This window comes from Phyllopteryx taeniolatus, chromosome 16, assembly GCF_024500385.1.
Source record: "Phyllopteryx taeniolatus isolate TA_2022b chromosome 16, UOR_Ptae_1.2, whole genome shotgun sequence".
Taxonomy (NCBI): Eukaryota; Metazoa; Chordata; class Actinopteri; order Syngnathiformes; family Syngnathidae; genus Phyllopteryx; species Phyllopteryx taeniolatus.
In genome coordinates, this window is record NC_084517.1 from 8,625,955 (window position 1) to 8,641,253 (window position 15,299).

Genomic DNA, 15,299 nt, shown 5'->3' on the forward strand with positions numbered 1-15,299 from the left:
CGGCTAATTTTAGTACTACAGACATAGACCGACTGACACGCAAAGGAGAGCAATATCATCAGCTACCATGGTGACTGAAGACATGCTGTATAATATATACAGTAATCTGTATTGTTGGCACTTACCTATATTTACAACCAAAATTCTAACATTTGTGATACGAAATTGTACTCATTTATTCCAACCAGTCTATACTCTTAATTAATATTAAAAATAAATATTATTTATTTATTTCTAATGTAAGTTTAAACCCCCCTCCTTGAGCCGTCACCTTGTCGTGGTGGAGGGGTTTGTGTGTCCCAGTGATCCTAGGAGCTAAGTTGTCTGGGGCTTTATGCCCCTGGCAGGGTCACCCATGACAAACAGGTCCTAGGTGAGGGACCAGACAAAGCACGGCTCAAAGACCCCTAATGATGACGACAAACAATGGACTTTGTTTTCCCTTGCCCGGATGCGGGCCACCGGGGCCCCCCACTGGAGCCAGGCCTGGTGGTGGGGCTCGAAGGAGAGTTTCAACTCTGTTTTTGGGCAGGAAGTGTGTTTGCTTGCAGGAGCAGAGGTCAAGTAAGGTGAGCAGTTCTGCCCAAGTCACACACAATGTGATGACATCACCCAAGGATATGCTCGCTGATGCATAGAGGTGAAGGTAAAGAGGGAAGCAAATGTGAAGATCTTCCGTCTTCTCCATGTGCCGATCCTCTTGTTACACTGCGCACCTCAAGATGGTTACTTTCAAGCTTTTGCAATACCTGATGTATAGATATATTTTGAAATGTTATTCTAGTTAATAAATCAAGAATGCTGAATCTGGTTAGAGCATCTGCCTCACAGTTCTGAGGACCAGGGTTCAATCCCCGGCCCCGCCTGTGTGGAGTTTGCATGTTCTCCCCGTGCCTGCGTGGGTTTTCTCTGGGCACTCCGGTTTCCTCCCATATCCCAAAAACATGCATGGTAGGATAATTGAAGTCTCTAAATTGGCCGTAGGTGTGAATGTGAGTGCAAATGGTTGTTTGTTTGTATGTGCCCTGCAATTGGCTGGCAACCAGTGTATCCTCAGTGATAAATGATTGCTCACTGTACATCAAATCAAACCAAAATATTCTAATTATGAGGTCATTTCTAATATATTTTAAATTGAATAATGGAGAAAAAGGAGTTAAAATAGATTTTTTTATTTTTTTTTAAACGGGTAAATCAGGTCATGCAAGCAGCCTTGCCTGTGAATCTGTGTCACGGACACATATAGAGTCTGAAGTCCAGCACCACGGCACAAATGATCCTTGGTTTATTGCTACATGTTCACAAGACACAGAGGAAGTGCTTTATTGTATTTGATGCAGCGCACAATGAATAAGTCGCAGACATTGGCTGCAATTGGGACCAAATAAAAGTTACTGGATAAAAGTGCAGCCTTACATGCTTGGTAGGAATCTCAATGTGATTTGTCTCCAAGACTGAACTATGGATTACTCACACTGTACAGAGGGAGGTACAGTCAAAGCTATTAAAGAAAAGTATTTAATTGGTGATGCCTGATGTCACGTTTCCAGGGGACTCTTTTATGTCTCAGCCAACTCAGCAAGACAAGCCGCTTTCCCCACCAACACCCAATTAGAGTGAGTTGGCATGTCTATATATTCACACTATGTAGCCCGCTAATTAGTCTTCAGATTAAATACAACAGGGACTGTTGCCTGTGCATGGGTCTGTTCATCTGCAACCACGTGACGGCCATCCTCTGCCTGCCAAGGACTGATGTCATATAACTGCAAGAGGCTGGGGGTGTGGGGGGGAACAAACAAAAACAAAAGAACTGTGGCGCACTGCTTTGTTCATGTTATAGATGTTTGTTGTCATGTGAACAATGATGCAATGTTTTTTTTTTATTTCTGTCACTGGATAATAGGAAGGAACTGTTTACCAAGAAGTTACCAAGAAGTAAAATAAAAAATTCTCTATTGGGATTTTGGTGAAACGATTATGCTGTTTTAGTGATTTCATTTGAACCAGGAGACCAGGAGGTGATGCTTCTTCAAGCCCACCTAATGTATGAGTCATCAACAACTGCAGTGTGTGTCTGCACTTAGCTGTGGGGGCAAAAGAATGCAGCTGAGGAGTGAGAACATCTCACCACAGTGAATGCTAATAATCCTCAAATGCAGTGATGCAATAGCACGCCAAAACATTCATATTCCTGACAAGTCATTAAACAATACACGACACTGGCTAGTTTAATAAACATCTTTATTTCTGCACACGATGTGAACTCTGACTGAAAGATACACTATTTGCTGTATAATACTCAACATGTATAATTGTGGTACTGAAATCCAAAATGAAAATGAGTTACAGCCTAATCTCAGTGATGCTAATTGTTACTGAATTACTTTTTTTAGCTTCTCTCCTGTGGTCATTTAACAAGACTGCATAAAATATGACAGTTTGGATAGTACATATACAAACACCTTAAGATAAAACAATATTGTCATGCCACATCACATTAACATGCACACCTATGTTTGTGTATTTTATATTTTGATGACATTATTTGGCTTTCAGGTGAAATTTCAGACTGATGCCAAAATGCACTGACTATAACCTTTACAGGTGATCATAATTTGTCCCGCTGTAAACCTTTGAATGCATGTCTAGCCTATTTTCACAACTTGCTTTTGTCTAACAAGGAGTTAGCTTCACCCACTAACGCTTTGCTCTTACTGTAAAATCACAACAATTAACAGGTTAAAATGAACCCTTTAAGGGGACCAAGTTTGGCTCACCAAAACTGTTTCCTTCCAAGTACCTTCAGCGGTTGTTGTGCACACAATGAAGTGTAGGCTAGCACACGGATGTGTTACATGATGGAGCACGTGAAGCCGCAGCAGTCTTTCAGTAGCGTTAGTCCAGTTTTAGTGATAAATGGCGCTGGTGTGGGCAGAGATTTGGACACCACCTTCTGATCTTGCAGAACACCTGATTTGAAAGGGAGGCATATGAGTAAATGCTCAGTTTGATCTACTTTGTCAACTTGTTCAATAAAATTCATTTGAAGGAAATTGAGATACTGATGCTCACCTTTTGTACCCAAAATATTTTGGAATCTGGGCTGCAAAAACGCTGCCATTTCTCTGTCTTCTTCTCTTTCTCTGTGAAGAACAATTGTTTCTGATCAGTGAAGTAGTGAAAAAGTTTAAGGATTGTGTTCCATTTTTATTTTAGCCTTCTTAAGTTGAACCTTCTAAGGAGAATGACCAATATGGAAGTAATGAAAAACAGAGGTCTCGTACTGATCTGATCGGAGTAGGGCACCTCAACAGTTGAAGCTTGTCTTCACAGATACCCCCTTGTGCCTTACTTTCACAAAAAGGGGAATAGAATGCAGCATTTCCACCAAAATTAAAAAATTCAACACTGCAATTACCAGAAAGTAACCACAATGCGTGATCCCACTGCCAACACAGAACGGAAAGACAACATGGAAAAAGTGAAAAGTAAAGTTCATAGTCATTTTATGTTCAATTCTGCAAGTAAATATTGCTAATAAAACATGCAGCAGGTCAGATTGAATTTTGGTGAAACAGGAGGGTTAATTATAATTACAGAGAGGCAAAGGTAAAGTGATTGGAGAGAAATAGCATATAAACTAAGAAGAAATTTAAATAAGAGGTAAAATCCTATACTTTATAATAATTACTGATAATAGAATAGCTGTATACATTACAGTGAAAAAATTGTTAAAGTTCAACCATGACTTTCTTCTTCTACGCTTTTTATTTTAATGTACAACCCCAATTCCAATGAAGTTGGGACGTTGTGTTGAACAAATAAAAACAGAATACAATGATTTGCAAATCACATTCAACCTATATTTAATTGAATACACTACAAAGACACGATATTTCATGTTCAAACTGATAAACTTTGTTTTAAGCAAATAATAATTAACTTAGAATTTTATGGCTGCAACACATTCCAAAAAAGATGGGACAGGGTCATGTTTACTACTGTGTTACCTCACCTTTTCTTTTAACAACATTCAATAAACGTTTGGGAACTGAGGACACTAATTGTTGAAGCTTTGTAGGTGGAATTCTTTCCCATTCTTGCTTGATGTACAGCTTCAGCTGTTCAACAGTCTGAGGTCTCCGTTGTCATATTTTACGCTGTGCCACACATTTGCAATGGGAGACAGGTCTGGACTGCAGGCAGGCCAGTCTAGTACCCGCACTCTTTTACTACGAAGCCATGCTGTTGTAACACGTGCAGAATGTGGTTTGGCATTGTTTTGCTGAAATAAGCAGGGGTGTCCATGAAAAAGACATTGCTTGGATGGCAGCATATGTTTCTCCAAAACCTGTATGTACCTTTCAGCATTAATGGTGCCTTCACAGATGTGTAAGTTACCCATGCCATTGGCACTAACACAGCCCCATACCATCACAGATGCTGGCTTTTGAACTTTGCGTCCATAACAGTCCGGATGGTTCTTTTCCTCTTTGGCCCGGAGGAAAAGATGTCCACATTTTCCAAAAATAATTTTAAATGTGGACTCGTCGGACCACAGAACACTTTTCCACTTTGCATCAGTCCATCTTAGATGAGCTCGGGCCCAGAAAGCCGGCGGCCTTTCTGGATGTTGTTGATAAATGGCTTTTGCTTTGCATAGTAGAGTTTCAGGTTGCACTTATGGATGTAGCGCCGAACTGTATTTACCGACATTGCTTTTCTGAAGTGTTCCTGAGCCCATGTGGTGATATCCTTTACACATTGATGTCGGTTTTTGATGCAGTGCCGCCTGAGGGATCGAAGGTCAAAGGCATTCAATGTTGGTTTTCGGCCTTGCTGCTTACATGCAGTGATTTCTCCAGATTATCTGAACCTTTTGATGATATCATGGACCGTAGATGATGAAATCCCTAAATTCCGTGCAATTGTATGTTGAGGAACATTGTCCTTTAACTGTTCGACTATTTTCTCACGCACCTGTTCACAAAGAGGTGAACCTTGCCCCATCTTTGCTTGTGAATGACTGAGCAATTCAGGGAAGTTCCTTTTATACCAAATCATGGCACCCACCTGTTCCCAATTAGCCTGTTCACCTCTGGGATGTTCCAAACAGGTGTTTGATGAGTATTCTTCAACTTTTCTCTTCAACCTTTTTGCCACCTGTCCCAGCTTTTTTGGAACGTGTTGCAGCCATAAAATTCTAAGTTAATGATTATTTGCTAAAAACAATACAGTTCATCAGTTTGAACATTAAATATCTTGTCTTTGTAGTGTATTCAATTAAATATAGGTTGAACATGATTTGCAAATCATTGTATTATGTTTTTATTTATGTTTAACACAACGTCCCAACTTCATTGGAATAGGGGTTGTAGAATTGAGAACTATTTGATCGCAATGTGTAGTTCTTGCAAAGCAAATAAAGAAGCAATCAAATGAATAGCACAGGACATGTGTAAAAACTATTACAGTGGTATGGGTAATTTATTGGGAAAAACACACTGAAGTAGCAAGCCAGGGATAATGACCTCAAATGGTTTCGACATATGGCCCAATGGCTTCGCTTCTTTCCACCAACAAACGAGGGGCTGAAGATTTTGAGGTTAACTTGGACGGTATGGAGGCACCGTGATAATTTTCCACTATTTAATAACCTCACCTGAGCCGCTCAAACTCCACATCATCTACGAGGAAGTCTCTGGTCTCCACCAGCTTGCTGATCTGCTGCAACAGCTCCTCCTGCCTCGTCTTATCGTCCCTGGACTTGTCTTTGTCTGTTCAACAGTCACATGGCATGGCACACGTCCCACAGAGATTTTGACACTGACATTTCAGAACATTACAAAAAAAATAAAAATAAATAAATACATAAAATATATAGAATTTTTTAAATCTGATTTGCTTTAATCAATACATTAAAATGAGATATTTATCCGTAAAGGTTATCTTCTTTGAATGCAAATGTATGATAATAAATACATAAATGCCACACTTCTGTAATTTTGCTCCTATTTTTGGGTATTTCCCCACCCACATTATTCTCATTTTGAAATACCGGTATTAGGCATTAGCTTGTGTCAGAAATGGCATAATAATGAAACACAAATGCCATGTGTTATGGCAAAATGACACAATATAGTCTATATACTCTTTTATTGTATTATCCCATAGTTTACTTCAATAGTTCTTTGTTCTTGTGTGATGTTTTAGCATCATTGTTTCTTCCCTTCTGTCATCCTGTCTCGGTGGTTGTACCAACCTCCCTTTCCTCTCAAGGACAAGATAACTATGAATAGGTCTTTCTTTCTCCTTCCCTCATCTCCCTCCCATTTTTGTTTAAGTCTGCGTTGCTCTTTCGTCTTTTCTTCAGAGACGGGCGGAGACGCAAAGCAACTTGTAACCTCTCTTGACTGTCTCTCTCTTTGCAAAGATATTATTAAAACTACAACAGACAAGATTGTTTCCTGATGTCATTTCCAAAACACATGCAAACAAAGTATTGTGTACATTCAAGTACTATGCCAAATGTTCTGCTATGTGCCATTGCTCTCTTGACCCTATTGAGGAAAACTTGTTGTTCTTGGTATCTAGTCATTTATTTTTCATACACTCACTTCAAACACTTTGTACTGTGGTCCGATATTTTTAGTTGCCACAGCTTACGTTTCTCACAGCTCCACGTCATACTAACTTAATCAGAGGGGGCGGGGGGGGGATTATAATTGGTCAGTGCATTTAAAAAATGAGAGGGAATTAGCCTTAAAAATTCACCAATTGCTATTTTTTTCCTGAATTTCAGTCAACGCTGTACTTGCAGAGGTCATTGCTGATGAGTTAAGGCTTCTTAATCGATACATAATAGTGTGTTTCACAACAGCTACACTCAAAGGAAGCAGCTGCTGTTTCAATGTACCTGGAATTGAGACCAGTTTCTGCAGCTCTCTCTTCAGCCTTGTGATTTCATTACACAACTGAATGTCATCCATCCTGGATAAGGGGGAAAAAAAACAATTGCAAAACATAACCTTCTGATCAGTGGCCTTTTTTTTCATAACACAATGATTTGATTTTTTCTAAATAATCGGAAGGAGTAGTATGTAAATGTCCTTATTCTCAGAGCCTCTTTATTTCACTATTGCTCAACAGGATTAGTCGTATTCAAAATGACGCTGGCCTCTGTCATTCCAGAGTGTGATGTGTTAAAATCACTTGATGATGTTTAATTAAGAGCTTGGAAGGAGCTACTGGTGCATATCAGTTAAAAGCTAGAACTGACAGTTGGATTGTGGTAATAAAGCAATTTCCTTTATCCCTTCGCATGAAATGAATTAAAATGCCACACTGTTGCTCTGCAATCAGATCTCATTTCACTGTCTGACCCACAGTGGGTTCCGGTGTTTATCTGTGGCCACCTGCTTATGTACAGTACATGCACACACAATAGTGGTAAGGAGACAAAAGAACAGGAAAGACAGAAATAGAAACTCTGGACGGTTGATGGTATAGCGTATAAACTTCAAACGTTTTTAAATGTCCCTGACATGATGCTAATTTGCACAATAATGACAAAACTACCATGTCGATTTCATGAAATGTGTTTCTACTCCAGTGATGAGCTGGTGTATTCAAGTGGATTATAATAATGTACTCTGGCTTTATTCAGCAAATTTCTTGCAGCATCCCAATCTTGTAAAATTATGGAAATTGACCTTAACAGAAAGCTATTGAAATCTTTAAATGTAAACCTGAAAGGAGGGACAATCTGAAAGTTGGTGCTCTGGGTTTCATAATGTGGGCTGTCCTCAAACTTTTCACATCATGCCACACATGGCTGCTCCCTCTGACATGGTGGAATATCATTCGATTCTCCCCAGGGACAAGTGTATATCTACATCCTACTTGAGCAAAGTTTCAATGCTACACTACTGTATGGGTCCCATTCCCAACACTGGAACGTGACCTCAGTATTTTGCCAATCCCTTTTGTTACTTTATCGGTGATCACCATCCAACACAACACAAAACAACAATAATAGATAACAATAAAAGTATTGTAGCTACTGTAATAGCTGGTCGCCAATCAATCACAGGGCGTACTGTGTATAGCCGAGCAACCATTCACTCTCATATTACCATCAATGGAGAATTTAGATTTGTCAATGAACCCAACATGTTTTGCGGGGATGTGGGAGGAAGCAGGAGTACTAGGACAACATGAAAACTCCACACAAGAAGGTCGGAGCCATGATTCCAACTTCAAACTTCGAGGCAGATATGCTAACCACTAGGTCACAATGCTGCCTGCGATTAAAACAATACCCTTGATAAAAAGAAACTGGCATTGAGCATAAAAATAACTATTATTCCCAGACATTTTTTTTTTTTTTTTGCATTTGTGTGCATACAGTAGTTGTAGTTTATGGATTTAAGTTGTTTTTCTGTTGTATGCTGACAGTCATAATGAGTGATTATAAAAAGTACAAAATTATTTTTTCTGATGAAGTTGTTAGATGAAGGCTGATGGAACTGTTGTTATCCTTAAAAAATGGGCATCTGATTTTGTAGAACAAAATTATTGACATTGACATGTGTGGATAATAATAGTAATAAAAGCTAAATGCATCTTACATGTATCTCAGCTCTGATTCTCTCCGCACAAGGATGTTTCGTAGTCGCTCAATTTTGAACAGCTCCCCTTCAATGTCCTCGAGTGTGACTGATGAATCAGCCATGGAGATGACATCTTCTACTGAAACATGGCACAGTGAGTGTATAGGCTAATTACAAATGCTAATGAGAGGAGAAAGGAGGCAAGAGAAAGTCACCTGTGCACCCATCTTTGTTAAGATACAAATACTTATATATAAAGATAACCATAGTTTCAATTCACGTTAATTGAAGCTGAATAATTTCAGCGTCACTCAATAACTGCACCAGCCCCTCCTGCAACCCTCAGCCCCCTCTACAACAGCCTCCTACTCTTTTACTGCTCACCAGTAGCGATGAGTCACCCAGTAGAACTGCGATTTACTTGTAATTACCTGTGCTTGGCTGAAAGGACATTTACACTTTCACACAGTGAGTCATTGAGTGATGCCACAGCTACAATCCACCCGGACATTTATGTGGTGCTTCCGCAACTTCATTCATTTAAATGCCACAACATAGGAACAATAGGCATGGGATTTGGACAAATGATGTGGAAAGTGGAACTGCCATTCCTCTCCAATGAATCACAAGTCTCCAACTTTGCCATCAATAGCTGGTGACTGTGGATATTTCCCTCACTCCTCAAATACCTGGATAGAAAATGTGTCACCTTGCATGCATGTGTTATTTAACCTTAAGTGATAAATAATACATTAGTAGAATAAATTGGATATCTGCAAGAGAGCTGATACAGGACAAGCAATGTCATTTAGTAAATTTTTTTTTTTTAAGGCTGGTTATAACACGCAATAAGTGTCAACATTTCCAGGAAAAATACCCATCAATGTAGAATGTTCAGCCAATGAGTAGCCAATATACAGTATGTGCAGCCTACATTATGCTTTACAGGTCTCGTGAGGTATTGAAATAAACAAATCCTAATTACAGCACTTTCTGTGGTCTAAAAACAAACAAAGAAAAGAGTATATCATTACGTGGTGACTTTTTAAGCCAGATTCTGAAATTAGTTTGGCAAGAAAAAGTCAGAAATGGAATAAAAATATGTATTCTGAATACACAGACTTGTAAAAACCTGCAAGTTGTAACTCAATTATGTGCAGTCTAAATAATATGTAAAAAATAAAAAATAAATGTTTTAACCACATCACACAAAACATGCATAGATCTACAAAAAGTCACCTGATTTCTCATTTGCTTCATCCATTTGCGCCTGTTTGGTCCAAAGTCGTCTCGTTTAGAGGATGCTGTCTATTATTCCATGTTCCTCACCAATAGTCCCTTTCAACAGTGCAAATAAGTAAAAGATCCAATGAGACACTGCTGTTTCACGAGAGGGAATACATGTAGATATGCACGTGGATGCTGAACCCATTCCAACACTGAAGGATATGAGGGAACCACAGGCTGCTCCTCTCTGCTCAGAGACGGCACCTAGTGACACACACGTGCAACGACAGGCTACCAGTCTGTGATGTGCACATCAGCGATCAGTGAATTCAGAAATATTGACCTCAAATGAATTCTCTGCATGCAATGGAAAAAAACTCTTACTTCATTTTCAATTGTTAAATATTGTATATATTTTTATGCAGCTGTATAAAAAAATATAAAAATAAAAAAGACTACTCCCATCCAGCGATAGGCTCTTCATTTGGCATTATAGAGCGATAGGCTCTTCATTTGTTATTATAGAAACCATCAATACAAAAGTGCAATATAACTGCATGCAACAGTGCCACTTACACATCATCTGGAGCCGTTCAGTATCAATATTTATCTAATAACAGGAATAAAACATCTTAACAAAATACATCATACTCACCAGACATGCTGATTAAATGTCTTAATGTGCACAGATCGCTACAGACGTGACCAACCAGAGGACGGAAAAATTCTGGATGAATATGAAATTCGATTAGTTGAAAAAACAGTCCCTTTGCTAATATAGTTTAAGATAAAAGGGCCAACACTCGTGATTCTGAAGGCCATGGGCAGATTAGTATGACATGGCAGCACAGAGGCTGAAATCTGATTGGACAACAAATATCTAACATCCACATAAATTTACTGGAAGCAGTGAAGTCAAAGGAAATGCGAGGAAATTAAGACAACACACTGTTGGGAGCAAATTCACACAATTTCATGGAACTAATATTCATTTTAGGTTTTAAATTCTACGTCAGTAGGCTACATCATAGTGTTTAGACTAGCAGAGAAGGCCTGATCTGAAGGTTTGTAAATGAACAACATTCAAAGCAGCATGCTGCAGGTTGCAAGCCCGTCCTACTTCACCTGTTTCAAAAAGAAAATAACAGCGACACACCTGCTGTTTTAAGAGTCAACTGAGCTCTGACCGCAAATATGAGAGCTGGCTCTCTCTCATCAGAATTACCTGATTGAGTTCCGACATAATACGGATGACTTGGTTTTGCACAACAGGTTCTTGAGGGGCCGGCCATATGTTCAGCAAGTGCGGTCTGCATCTGTTTGCTTTAGGGAGCTAGTACTGTATGTTGGTATCCTTGGAGAGAAGTGTTCATTCATTCATCACAACATAACAGAAAAGGGGCAAATATTGGATTTTGAATGTAGCAATTTACTGCTCAACACAAATATTATACAGACCTTTCAAAAAACAAAACAAACAAAAAAACACACACAAGTCAACAATTCACCTCACCTTAGCTTCAGAAGCAGTTAAACAGATTAGGTGCCAAGTGGGAGTGACGGAACAGGACACCAAAGTAGTTTAACCTCGCCTTGTGTACACATCTTGTATTTGCATTTCAGTGAGAGGACTGACAATCGAGCCTTCGCCGGCTTTTACAAATTCCGCTCGGGTGTTTGCCTTGAGATGAGAGGCTTTTGTGCATTTACACATTTCAGAACAGTAGATGCCCCCACTCCATAAAATAATAAAACAAACAATGCAAGGGTGTAAAAATTACTTAAAGTAGATCAGTTTAGGTTGGACGAATATTTTTTGGAGTGATTTCATATAAAGGCTACAGTGAACCCCTGCACATTCATGGTTTCGGCATTCGCAAATTCACCTATTAGCTGATTTTTTTAATTTATCCTCCTGTTATTAACTGAAAAAGTCAAAACAAAGCAATCAAAGTATTGGTGTCAAATAATTGTGTTGAAATCATCAATTATTCACAGATTTTCGCTATTCGCTGCAGGGCTCGCTCGCTACATTGATAAATAGTGGGGATTCACTGAATCTTGTCTGTAACAGAGAGCCAACATTGTGTGGACTGTATTATTTTGTCCAAACTGGGCAAAATTGTTCTGTATTTGTGTTGAAACTTTGCACTTTAGTGTTTGCTGCATTCTTTTTCAATGATCAGGCTGTAGAGGTTAGCGGTTTAGTCTCTTTCCATAATTGTTGTTAATGCTACGGTCGTCCTCCATAGCTTTATCGAGCCAATCTCTTTCTTGCTCTGACTCAGAGTCACTGGCCTCACTTGCATCTGCTGCCAAAAGGCGAGAATAATTGATCCTGTACTGCTGGGGGGCATTCCACTGCAGTAGAGGCAGGCATATGCACCACAGCATCAGAGCCACGGCCACCCCCCTGAAGAGCCACACAAGCCCAAACTGGTGGACCACAAACCCTCCGGCGAAACTTCCCAGTGCACTCCCCAAGTCTAAAGACAGTGCATTGTACAGCCTCTTTAAGCTCCTCTCTGTTCCTGGCGTGGCAACATCGTCGCTCTGCACCTTCACGGCCCACCAAAAGGCTCCGCAGCTGAAACAGCTCAAAAGTTGAGCAGGCACCACAGCCCACGGCCCCCACAGGAAGGAGTAATACAAACACTGTAATCCAAGAGTGGCTGCCCCCAGCACGAGCACCCTTCCTGAGCTGAGCAGCCGAGTCAGTCGGACAGCCAGCAGAGGGAAGGCGGCCTGTGAGAGCAACGCGAAGCCGAGAGACACCCCCATGTGCAGCTCGGTGCTGTCGTGATCCTGCATCTGCCACAAGAGGAAGTTGTCCACGGCGGAGCGCGTCACCCCTACCAGCAGGGCGGTGATGGCACAGAGCACCGCGCGCTGGGAACCGCGCACCAGCTGCACAGCCTTGAGCAGCCGGTTCACCTTGCCTTGCTGCTTGTTCAGGTCAAGCGGGAGGAAGGCTGCAATGAGCAAAGCCAGCGACAACACGCCAGCGTAGCACAAAAAGTGCACGACACTCCTGGAGGTGCGACCAAAGATTAAACAGTTTAATCGGCTGACCAGCAGCCCCGCTCCACCGACGCCACATGCGGCTCCGAGTAAAGGCCAAACCCCTGCGCTGCTATAATGATCTGAAGCATCGGCAAAGTCCAGATAATCGTGCAGGCCGTCGTCTGCTGTCCACTCTAGAGGGGCTGCCACGAGCTCCCATACACACACAGTGATAAGTATCAAGAAGAAGAGCTGGTGTTGAACGTCCATCATCTTCAGGCTGGACAGAAAATCTAATTGACCTTCCTCTTTATGTTCCCCGGTGTCCAGTTTCAGATGGGCCTTCTTCTTCCTCACCAAGGCGTGGATTGTCGTATGGAACTCAACAGAGGTGCTGTTCCTTGGTTCTGCTGTACTGTTTGTTCTTACCACAGGAAGCTGTGAAGTTCTGCCTGCTGCAACAGATGTTCTGTCATGGATAGCATCGGCAGGAAAGGTCATAGTAGACCGGGAGGCAGGAGCTGTGCTGACCTTTGTGTGAGAATCAATGGGGGATTGAGTGCTTCTCACATTAGACCCATTACAGGTGTTGATGTATGCTTGCAGATCTACAGGCGGGAAAATAATCACGACCAGCGCGACCACGGCTGAACACACCACAGAACCGTGTATCACCACTCGCCTCTTGTTGTACATCTTGGCGAGCAGGCTGGCCATGGGGCGCCACACCAGTGATATGAGGTGCTTGGTGCCCATGACGATGCCCGTCATCTCAGGAGTGAGGCCCAGCTGTCTGAAGTACAGCGTGAGGAAGGGGAGCAGGCAAGAGTTGGCACAGGAGTACAGGAAGTGAAATGCTCTGGCCAGAGCGAGGGTCTGCTTGATGTTGATCTGCTTTGTCTTCTTCATGGTGGACTTCATGGGTGCTTGATTGGCTTTACATGGAGCAACTAAGGGACACAGACAGTCACAGATATGTGTGAGGAAAAGAAGCAGCCCAAAGCAAACAACAAAGTCTCCCTTATTTGTCTTGAAATACCACACCAGCGTATTCGGTTCATATTCCAATCAATTTGGGCAACAGTGTACAAGCCGGCAGCAGAAACCTTTGAAACAATGGAGAATACTACAATATGCCAAATCTACATATTTTGATATTGTTTGAGCATATTATTTCCAAAATATTAAAAATTATAAATTAGAATATTGTAGAAAACCTAGTTTATTTCAGCCGCAAATTAACCATTCAAACAAATTAGAATTCAGTACAAAAAGAAACAATTGAAACAAACGTCCTTCTGAAAAGTATGAATCAGCATAGGTTTATGAGCTTGATCACTTTTTTTAAAATTTAAATAAATACTTTTCTACCATATTCTGATTTATTGAGACGCAATATTTCCGCGTAGTGGTACTCTAAATAAAGTGATTTAAAAAGTGAACCAACGCAACCATCTGACAGGTGTTTCTAAAACGTACCTAAAAGTACGAAGAATGATGCAGTGCAACCACAAACATAAAGATGACGAAGTGAAAACCTTTTTGACGGTGTCAATCAAAAATGAGCGTTAATAGCCTATTGTCTTCGTAAATAAAGATTGTTATATACAGTTCTTGTACAAGTGTACCTGTTGAACGTGGCCGTTGAGTGTGCGTGTGTGTGTGTGTGTGTGTGTGAAATACACAAACCACACAAACGCTTAAAATGTATAAAATCAAGTTTAGAAGGGGGGAATAAATACAAAAATAAAAAGTCCCTGCAGCGAAATGGTTCATTTAGTGCAGTCTAAAGCAATAAGGAACTTGCTAGTCACTAACACCTGTCAGTCTGGATGCACCAGTTCGCTTATGAGACGTGGAGCACGCGTCCACGTCACTATTGTTACTATTCTCACTATTACCCCTCGACCTCAATATTATAAAATAAAAAATAAAAAATCAGAATCATCTTTATTTGCCAAGTATGTCCCAAAAACACACAAGGGATTTGTCTCCGGTAGTTGGAGCTGCTCTAGTACGACAACAGACAGTCAATTGACAGATTTCAAGTGTTTTTTTACCTCTTCCCCGGCTACACTCCGTCAATCGTTGCACAGTATATTTTCCATCACGAAATCCAGAATTTCGACCACTTTTTCATATCTCCACCTGTCCCAGACGAGAGCAACACTTGTTCGGCTACCATACAGTACACCTGGACAATAGTTTGTAACAGCGCAGCGACCCCTTCAGGCGTGGAAGTCAAAATGTCCTCCAATATCATCCGGTCACCATACCTTGAATTTGTTAAATACGCGTGTGTTTATATACACTAAACTGTTTGAAGATGTGCTTAGTACATGTGAGTATATGAAAACACAATCCGTTCGTCCATTTCTACACAACTTATCCGGTTCAGGGTCACGGCCTGGGACCTGGAACATATCAAATCAAATCCCAGTTGACTGGGAAAGG

At 40.8% G+C, this 15,299-nt stretch overlaps 2 protein-coding genes across 5 annotated transcripts; both read right to left on the reverse strand.

Moving 5' to 3' along the window:
* Positions 1–2,226: 2,226 nt before the first annotated feature.
* zgc:171844 (uncharacterized protein LOC100151763 homolog) lies at positions 2,227–11,100 on the reverse strand. Of its 4 annotated transcripts, none has more exons than XM_061749747.1 (7): positions 9,855–11,100; positions 8,634–8,751; positions 6,920–6,993; positions 5,666–5,780; positions 3,288–3,354; positions 3,076–3,146; positions 2,227–2,973 (listed from the first exon to the last, which is right to left on the reverse strand). In XM_061749747.1, the coding sequence occupies exons 1-7, from the start codon at positions 9,877–9,879 to the stop codon at positions 2,910–2,912; spliced, it is 534 nt and encodes a 177-aa protein (XP_061605731.1). In that variant the 5' UTR covers positions 9,880–11,100; the 3' UTR covers positions 2,227–2,909. The 4 variants fall into 4 exon arrangements, with proteins under 4 accessions (XP_061605731.1, XP_061605730.1, XP_061605733.1 ...); XM_061749746.1 differs by having other exon boundaries at positions 8,634–8,754; XM_061749749.1 differs by lacking the exon at positions 3,288–3,354.
* Positions 11,101–11,250: 150 nt separating this feature from the next.
* Positions 11,251–15,085, reverse strand: mfsd6l (major facilitator superfamily domain containing 6-like). The gene is made up of 2 exons (XM_061749745.1): positions 14,906–15,085; positions 11,251–13,795 (listed from the first exon to the last, which is right to left on the reverse strand). The coding sequence occupies exon 2, from the start codon at positions 13,764–13,766 to the stop codon at positions 12,039–12,041; it is 1,728 nt and encodes a 575-aa protein (XP_061605729.1). The 5' UTR covers positions 13,767–13,795; positions 14,906–15,085; the 3' UTR covers positions 11,251–12,038.
* Positions 15,086–15,299: the final 214 nt, after the last annotated feature.

Coding starts and splice junctions, on each gene's coding strand:
- zgc:171844 (XM_061749746.1), bottom strand. CDS start 9,879: ATGGATGAAGCAAATGAGAAATCAG. Junction 8,755..9,854: donor TGAAGCAAATGAGAAATCAG/GTGACTTTTTGT, acceptor GCCATGTTTCAG/TAGAAGATGTCATCTCCATG. Junction 3,355..5,665: donor GTGGAGTTTGAGCGGCTCAG/GTGAGGTTATTA, acceptor TTTTTGTGAAAG/TAAGGCACAAGGGGGTATCT.
- mfsd6l (XM_061749745.1), bottom strand. CDS start 13,766: ATGAAGTCCACCATGAAGAAGACAAAGCAGATCAACATCAAGCAGACC.